The sequence below is a fragment of the Panthera pardus genome, unplaced genomic scaffold (genome assembly GCF_024362965.1).
Source record: "Panthera pardus isolate Hobbes unplaced genomic scaffold, ASM2436296v1 HiC_scaffold_26, whole genome shotgun sequence".
NCBI classification, from domain to species: Eukaryota; Metazoa; Chordata; class Mammalia; order Carnivora; family Felidae; genus Panthera; species Panthera pardus.
In genome coordinates, this window is record NW_026526832.1 from 33,083,850 (window position 1) to 33,092,293 (window position 8,444).

The window sequence follows — 8,444 nt, forward strand, 5'->3', positions numbered from 1 at the left end:
GGAAATGTGTTTTCCTTCTCATTCTTTCCTTAAAAAAAACACCACCACCAGAACCGGTCCATCTGGAATGATGGCTTCTCACACCATGGGGAAGCTCTTGGGGCCGGATGCTAGGGGAGATGCTCTGGGGGGCCCTGAGTTCTCATGGAGATGGGGAGGTGGGGGGGGGGGGGAGGGGAGAGCATCATGACCTGGCTGTGGGTGGGGGGGGGGGCCCCCCGCAGGCCATGGGCACAGCTCCCACCTCTGCCACGTTTCCTTATCTGTAAAACTGAAGATAATTAATTCCCTCGTGATTTGTTTTCTCACACACACACACACACACACACACACACACACAGTCTTGCACTCCCAGTTCTGTATTTTCAAAATGGCACTCAATGCTCCCAATGTTGTGAGAACAAAGGGGACCCCCAATCCGGCTGTGAACTTCGGGCCTTTCATTAACCGCCCCCCCCCACCTCTCACTCAACTGCACGATTTGCCACCTCAGTTTTCCCATCAGCGCAATGGGAGGACAGGTGGACTCGACCATGCCTATTTTCCTTTTAACTTGGATATTCTGCGATTCGAAGAAACATCTCTCTCTCTTTCGTTCTCTCTCAGAAATTAACGAGGCCCAAAAAGTTTCTCAGAATCACCCAAGTCCAAGGAAAGGATGTTAGGCCCCAGGCCCAGGACCGGGGAGGTTCGGTGAGACTCGGGACCAGAGGTCAGGAAAGGAAGGAGAGACTGGTTTGCAAAGAGGAGTGGGGACTGCAGAGACACTGATGCAGGAAACCGGGACTCGGGGACTCTCGGAAGGAAAGAAAGGAGGGGAGCCGTGACCCCCAGGGACACAAGTCTCCCCCCTTCTGAAGAGGGCCCCGCACTCCTGTCTTTGCTCAGGATGCCCCTGGTGCTGGCACGGCCCTTTCCGCTCCTACTCACTCTCCAAGGCCTGACTGAGCTCCCATTTCCCAACAGCCCCGGGGGCGGGGGGTGGTGGGGGGCACACCGTTACTGCAGAGAAATATTTTAGGCTCTGAGGACCACGTGATCTCCTCCACAACTCCTCACCTCTGCCCCTGTAGCTGAGAGCGGCCCGAGAGGATCTGAGAAATGGGCGTGGCTGTCCCACGAAGACTTTATTTGAATTTCAGACACTTTTCATGGGTCACAAAATGTTATTCTTTCTTTGACTATTTTTTAAGCATTTACAAATGTGGGAAACGTCCTTACCCCAGGGACTGTACATGTGCGGGGGGGCGGGCCATAGTTTGCCAGCCGCCGTTCTGGCCTCTTGATAACTGAAAGCGTGGCTGAAGGATCAGCCCCGGGGTTCCTGGAAGGTGGCGGCCGTCTCTGGAAGTTTGAGGAGAAGGCAGAATTTCAGGGGCCCAGGCAGATCTATGGATTCAAAGCCTGCATTCTGTCAGGCTCTCCAGCTGACTCGTGTGCACGTTCAAGTTTCTAAAAGATTCTGATGCCAGGCTGTCCCCCGAGGATTCTAATGTAATGGGTGTGGGCACAGCCTGGACCCAGGTGGTTCTACTGTGCCCTGGAAAGGTTCCCCGTGGTGGGGCGGTGGGGGGTGGGGGTCCCCACAGCTCCCTGGCCACTCCTCCACAACAAGCCTGTCGCTCTCTGAGCTCCTCTGACACCAGAATACCACCTAAGCCTAATTCATGAAGGGTCTCAGACAAATCACCGTGTCCAGACATGGTGTCCTCCCCCCCAGTAGATGAGCTGGGCTCCAGGATGCTTTTGTAGCCGTAAAGATACTCTCCCCTGACCCCCAGGTGAATCAACGGGAAGGACCCTCCTGATCCGGGGTCCTCCTGGCCTCCCCCCATCGGGAAACTTGTTCCCCCACTCAGGCATCAGAGCCCCCCCCCCAGGCTAGGTCCACACAGACCAGGACCCCACGCAACAAGCCCCCTTCTCCCCACTTCTCCCCTTCCCGCTGAGTCCCCCAACCCCAGCCCCACCGGTCCTCTGCCCTCCTTGGGTCACCTGACCCAGTATTTCCCTGGTGAAACTTGGGGGAGGTGCACACAACACTGACTCAGGGCCTTGCGCCCCTCTTTCTCAAGGCCTCCTCTCCAAGGCCCCCTACCCACGTGGCAGCCTCCCACCCCCTGGAATCCCCAACACAACACGTTCACAGCCTAGGCTTCGAAATCCTGGAAGGAGCCCCGAGAAATCATCCCTCCGTATGTATGTGGGAAAACCAGGGCCCGGAGAAGGGGAAAGACGCCGGGGGGGGGGGGGGGGGGACCACCTACCCTCCTCCCCCACCATGGCTCCTCCCTGGGCATCAGCTGCCTCAGCCGGGGAAGGGAGAACAGAGCTCTGGGGTTCCTGGAAGAGAGACAGCCAGAGAGAGGGGCCTGCCGGGGCCAACTCCGTGCCAAGGGGACTGCCTTTGACTATGTAAACAGTGTGGCCGTGCCCTGGCCCCACCCCTTGCCGCCCTGCATGCCCAGCCCAGACCCTGGAGGCCAGAGTGGACAGCTGTGTGGCTCACCTCCCTCTCAGCACACGGTGACAGAAATGACTGCCCTTTGCTGAGTACCTACTATGCTCCAGGTACTGTGCTAAGCACCATGGTTCTCCGAGTTCATTCTGATATCTCCCTTTAAGGAACGATCGCAATGAGGATCAGAGAGGTTCATCAACAGGCCTGAGACCACACAGCTACAAAGAAAGTGGCGAGGGAGGGACGCTAGAAAAAAGTGTCGGAGCTTGAAGGCATCTCAGAGCGATCCTCCTCATTCTCTGGGCTTCAAGCCCACGTCTGTCTGTCTCTGTTCCTCTGGGGCCCTCAGACCAGGCTGGAAGTGGGCCACCTGTGCATGCTCAGGCTTGTCCATTCAGCTGATGCCTCCGAGGTACTGGTTCTAGAAGGCAGGAGGAGCTGGAGGACGGGAACAGCCACCCTCAGCACTTCTGGTCCACAGACCCTCCACCGCTTCTAGGCTCAGGCACATGCCTCTGCCCCAAAGCCAGCTTACAGCAAAGAGAATGCCTGGCCATTGGGATCTTCACCCCTGGGGCTGAATCCCTGCTCTGTGTGGTCCTGGGCCTCAGTTTTCTTCGTCTGTAAAATGGGCATACCTATCCAGCAGGGTTGCTGGAAGGAATGGAAAAAGTCACAAATAGGGCTTCCCGCAGGTGGTGAATAAATGGTGACCACGCCACTGGGCGTTGCGAGCTCTGCGACCTCTCCCCCTCCAGGGTGCAAGCTTTTCCTCGAAAGGAAACAGAAGGAAGGAGTCGCCCGCACAGAGCCTCCTGGAATGTGGCAAGGCTTCTCGGTGCTGAACCCTGCCTATGAACCCTTCTTTAATTAGCTCTCAACTAAAAATAGCCCCTCCCCCACCCCCGCCCCCCCGGGGGCTGCACACCTACTTCCTGGCCTGGCACCAGAGTGTGCCTAAGGCATGTCTGAGGGGTGGAGGGACCTCCAGCCTGTGACAGAACCTATGACACAGGTGGGTGCGCAGAGCAGGAGGCTTTATTGAAGGAGATACAGAACCGGGCGAGGGCTCCTGCCGTCGGCCAGACCGTGCCCTCCGTCACCCCACACTGCCCGTGACTCCTAGACACCCCCGCTCTCCCCCTCCCCCCCAACCCCCGGCTCCTGACAGCCGACAACAGAAAGGGGTCTTACCCAGCCTCACCAGGGGTGCCCGAGAGGGCCTCCAGAGTTCTGTTCAGGAGACCGTGGAGGGGACAAAGGACAGCCCCTCCCAGGAAGTCACTGATGGGCCCGCCACACCTGCCCCTCCGTCCGCTGGCCCAAGTCCGTCTGTGCCCGGAAGACCCTCGTCACTTGCAGCTCTGGAGCCGGGTCCTGTGGTGCTTCTCCTCGGTCAGGAGAGGGATGAAGGTGTCGCTGTGGGAGATCTTCAGCCGGCTGCTCCAGCTCGGCCCCTCCTCCCCCGCGGGCTCCGGCAGGAGGCTGTCCAGGTCGCTGCGGGAGCACCCCGCTTTGCCCTCAGCCGCGCCGCCGGAGTTGAGTTCCATCAGCTCGAGCTCGTGCTTGGCCGCTGTCTCCAGGACCCGCTGCTTGTTGTAGTACCTGACGAAGTTGTTGATGATGGGATGGATGGGCAGGGCGATGGCGATGACCCCGCACAAGAAGCTGATGGCCGCGTTGAGCTTGCCCAGGGTGGTCTTGGGGTAGATGTCCCCGTAGCCAACCGTGGTCATGGTGATGATGGCCCACCAGAAGGACTGGGGGATGCTCTTAAACAGGGTCTCCGGGTGGCTCTGCTCCATGGTGTAGCCCAGGGCCGAGAAGACAAAGATGCCCACGGCCAGGTACATGAGCAGCAGCCCTAGCTCCTTGAAGCTCCGCTTGAGGGCGTAGGTGAGCGTCTGCAGGCCCGAGGAGTGGCGGGCCAGCTTGAAGATGCGGGCGATGCGCATGATCCGCAGCGCCTGCACGGCCTGCTGCACGTTGGTCAGCTCCATCATGCGGGCGCCCAGGTGCGTGAGCGTGAGGCTCACGTAGAAGGGCAGGATGGCCAGCACGTCCACGATGTTCATGAAGGACAGCGCGAAGTGCAGCTTGTTGGGCGACGAGAAGAGGCGCAGCAGGTACTCCAGCGTGAACCAGCCGATGCACGCCGTCTCCACGTTCTCCAGCGTCGGGTGCTCCACGCGGTTGCCGTCGGCGTCCAGGACCTGCAGCTCGGGGATGGTGCCCACGCACATGACCACCGACGAGACGAGGATGAGCAGGAAGGACAGCACGGCCACCACCCGCGCCGGGCACGACGACTCGGGCTTCTCCAGGAACTTCCAGACGCACTTCTGGCAGCGCCCCCAGCGGCCCTCGGCCGAGTCGACGCCCAGGTCGTCCAGGATGAGCTGCACGCGGCGCGCGATCTCCTCCAGCTCCTCGCGCTTCTCGCTCAGGTGGCTCTTGCAGCAGTCGTCCAGGAACTTGAGGTCCACCTTCCAGAAGTCCATCTCGTTCTTGAAGCAGATGGGGCAGATGCCCTTCTTCATGTGCACCTCCCCGAAATAGTACACCTCGATGACACACTTGAAGGCGTCCGGGTCCCTGTCGAAGTAGAACTCGCGCTTCCCGGGGTCGTAGTCGTCGCACAGGGAGAAGATGGTGTCGTAGCCCCCCGCCAGGCAGCCGATGAGCTCGGCCAGCCGCGTCTCGGGGTACTGGCTCAGGAGGTCTCCGTACAGCACCTGCCGCACGCCCCCCACGTTGACCACGATCTCGATGTCGTCGCCGGCCCGGGAGCCCTGGCTGCCCGGCTCCGGGAGGCTGCGCTCCGCGGCCGCGTCCATCCTCCCGGCGAGCGCCCGCTCCGCCTCGGCTCCGCGCCCCGCCGCCGCCGCCGCCGCCGCCGCCGCCGGTCCCGCAGGTGCCACCCGCGCGCCGCCCTCGGGGAAGCCCGCCCGGCGCCCGGCGCCCGGCTGCCTGGAAGGGCGGTCACAGCGGGCAGCAGGCGGCAGCGGCGCGCCGCGGGGGAGGCATGCACCCGGCGGCGGCGGGGCTCCGGGCGGGCATCGGGGCGCCGGGGCGCGCGGCCGGCGCGGGTGGAGGGGGTGGGGGGGGGGCGCTCTGGCGGCCGCCGGCCTCGCCCTGCGCACTCACCCGGCTCCCGGGCGGCGCGACCCGCCGCCCCCGGCTCGGCCTCCCTGCAGGACTAGGGTCCCCCCGCGGGCGGCCGTCCTCCTCCTCCTCCTCCTCCTCCTCCGGCGGCGGCGGCGGCGGCGGGCTGCTCCCCGAGCCGCGCGGGTCCCCGCGAGCGCCTCCCGCGCGGGACGAGTCCCGGAGCTGCCGGACCCACGCAGTCCGCCCAGGCGTGCGGAGAGCGAACTTGGGCTCGCTTTGCCCGAGCCGGTTCCAAGCACAATAGGGATTCCAGCCTGACGTCAAGAGCCTTTCAGACTGTACCCTCTTCTGGTGAAATTCCGCAAGGCACGCGCGGCAGCGGCGGGGAGCGGCTTCACCCTCGGGCAACACCGCCCCAGCCGCCCCGGCGCGCGCCCGCCCGCCCCTCCGGGGGACGGTCACCGAGCGGCCCGGAGCCCCGGCTTTTAAAGCGGCCGGCGGCTCAGGCCCCAAAGTTCTGGCCCCGCGGCCGCCTGTTGCTTGGCGGGAATGCGTGGCGGACAAAGCCCCTTCCGAGGCTGCTCCCGCGCGCGTCCGCGGTCCCTCCGGGTCTCCGACTCCCGCCCGGCCTCCCTGGCCCTTGAAGGTTCCCTACGACCCCCGACGCTGCCCCTCGGGCCGTGGGCGCCACCTTTTCGCCTGCACCTCCACAGTGAACAGCGAGGACATCCAGTCCAGCCCCTGGAGGAGAGAAGGGACCTGGCCAAGGTCACACAGTGAAAAGGCAGTAGAGCCCGGTGTGGCCACTTCTTAATCCAGAAGCTTCCTGCAGTCCTGGCCGATTGATCTACCCAGGGTTAGCAGGTTGAAACCCCGCGGGGAGGCCCTAGCTGTCCACCACGTCCTGTTTTTCCGCAGCCCCCTCCCCCTGCCCACTACCACTAGCGGCCAGAGTCCTTGCACCCCCGGGGCTCCTGCCTCCCCATTCCCCACTCCGTCTCCGAGGCTTAACTGCCCTTCCCACACCCTCCGCTGTGTCTCTCTTCGGGGCTGGTGGCCACAGCTGTCTTTCAGCCGCTCACATGCCTGAACCCTCGCAATAGCTGGCAGGGTGATTTATACTGAAAATTACTGAACATCATCTGTGACCCAGAGACCGTGTGAAAAAAAATATCCTAGAGGGAGAGGTGACTTAGGCGAGCACAGAGGATTTTTAGGGCAGCAAAACTATCCCGGGTGGTAGCATAATGGGGGATACGTGTCTTTACCTATTTGTCAAACCCACAGGATGTACAACCGCGAGAGTGAACGCCAGTGTAAAAACTATGGGCTCTGGGTGATAATGTGCCACTGCAGGCTCATCGATCGTAACAAACGTGCCACCCTGGTGGGGGATATTGATAGGGAAGCTGAGCGGTGCGGAGCAGGAGGTAGGCAGGAAATTTCTGCATGTTCTTCTCAATTTTGCCGTGACTCTAATCCGCTCTGAAAAATAAGTCTGTTAGAAATATGATCCGTAGGGGCGCCTGGGTGGCTCAGTCGGTTGAGCGTCCGACGTCGACTCAGGTCATGATCTCACAGTCCGTGGGTTTGAGCCCCGCATCGGGCTCTGTGCTGATGGCTCAGAGCCCGGAGCCTGCTTCGGACTCTGTGTCTCCCTCTCTCTCTGACCGTCCCCCGTTCACGCTGTGTCTCCCTCTGTCTCAAAAATAAATAAACGTTAAAAAAAAAAAGAAAAGAAAAGAAAAAAGAAACGTAATCCGTAGACTCATCATCAAGGAAACGGCGATCAAAACCACAACGAGATATCACCTCACACCTGTCAGCACGGCTAAAATCAAAAGCACAAGAAACAAGTGTTGGCGAGGATGTGGAGGAAAAGGAAGCCTCAGGCAGTGTTGGTGGGAATGCAAACTGGTGCAGCCACAGGGGAAAACAGTATGGCGTTTCCTCAAAAAATTAAAAATAGAATTACCCTCTCACCCAGTAGTTCTGCTACTCGGTACTACCTAGTAAATATTACTAGGCATTTCCCCCAAAGGATATGACAACACAAATTTGAAGAGATACACGCACCCCTATGTTTATAGCAGCCGTATTTACAATAGGCTTATTACTTGGAAATTTACTTATTTCCACATTACGGAAGGAGCCCAAGTGCCCGCCAACAGATGAATGGCTAAAGATGTGGTATACATATATACTATGCAATATTACTCAGCCATAAAAAAGAATGAAATCTTGCCATTTGCAACCACGTGGATGGAGCTAGAGAGTAAAATGTTAAGCAAAATGTCAGAGAAAGACAAATACCGCATGATTTCACTCGTATGTGCAATTTAAGAAACAAAACAAATGAACAAAGGGAAAAAGAGGCAAACCAAAAACCAGACTCTTAGCTATGGAAACAAACTGGGGGTTAGCAGAGGGGAGGAGGGGGGAAGGGTGCGGTCGGTGAAGAGGACTGATGCTCATGCTGAGCACTGAGTAACGTATAGAATTGTTGATTGACTATACTGTATACCTGAAACTAATATAACACTGTGTGTTAACTCTACTGGAATTAAAGGTTTTACACACACACACATATGCACACACAATTCTGTAGACTGTGTTTTTTTTACATAGAACTTAAAATGTTTATTTTTGAGAGAAGGCCTGTGTGCACGAGTAGGGGAGGGGCAGAGAGAGGGACAGAGGATCTGAAGTGGGCTTCGTGCTGAGAGCAGAGAGCGCGTGGCGGGGCTCAAACTCACGAACTGTAAGATCATGACCTGAGCCCAAGTCAGATGCTTAACCGACTGAGCCAGCCAGATGCCCCTAGCCGGGTTTGTTAACCTTTAGTTTCTATCCATTAATGGATTATGAAATCAAC

The 8,444-nt window shown here is 59.2% G+C and overlaps 1 protein-coding gene across 1 annotated transcript; it reads right to left on the reverse strand.

The window, feature by feature from the left end:
* Window positions 1-1,112: 1,112 nt before the first annotated feature.
* On the reverse strand, window positions 1,113-5,556 carry KCNF1 (potassium voltage-gated channel modifier subfamily F member 1). Its single transcript, XM_019451950.2, has one exon. It carries the CDS (start codon window positions 5,296-5,298, stop codon window positions 3,814-3,816), a length of 1,485 nt encoding a protein of 494 aa, XP_019307495.1. The 5' UTR covers window positions 5,299-5,556; the 3' UTR covers window positions 1,113-3,813.
* Window positions 5,557-8,444: the final 2,888 nt, after the last annotated feature.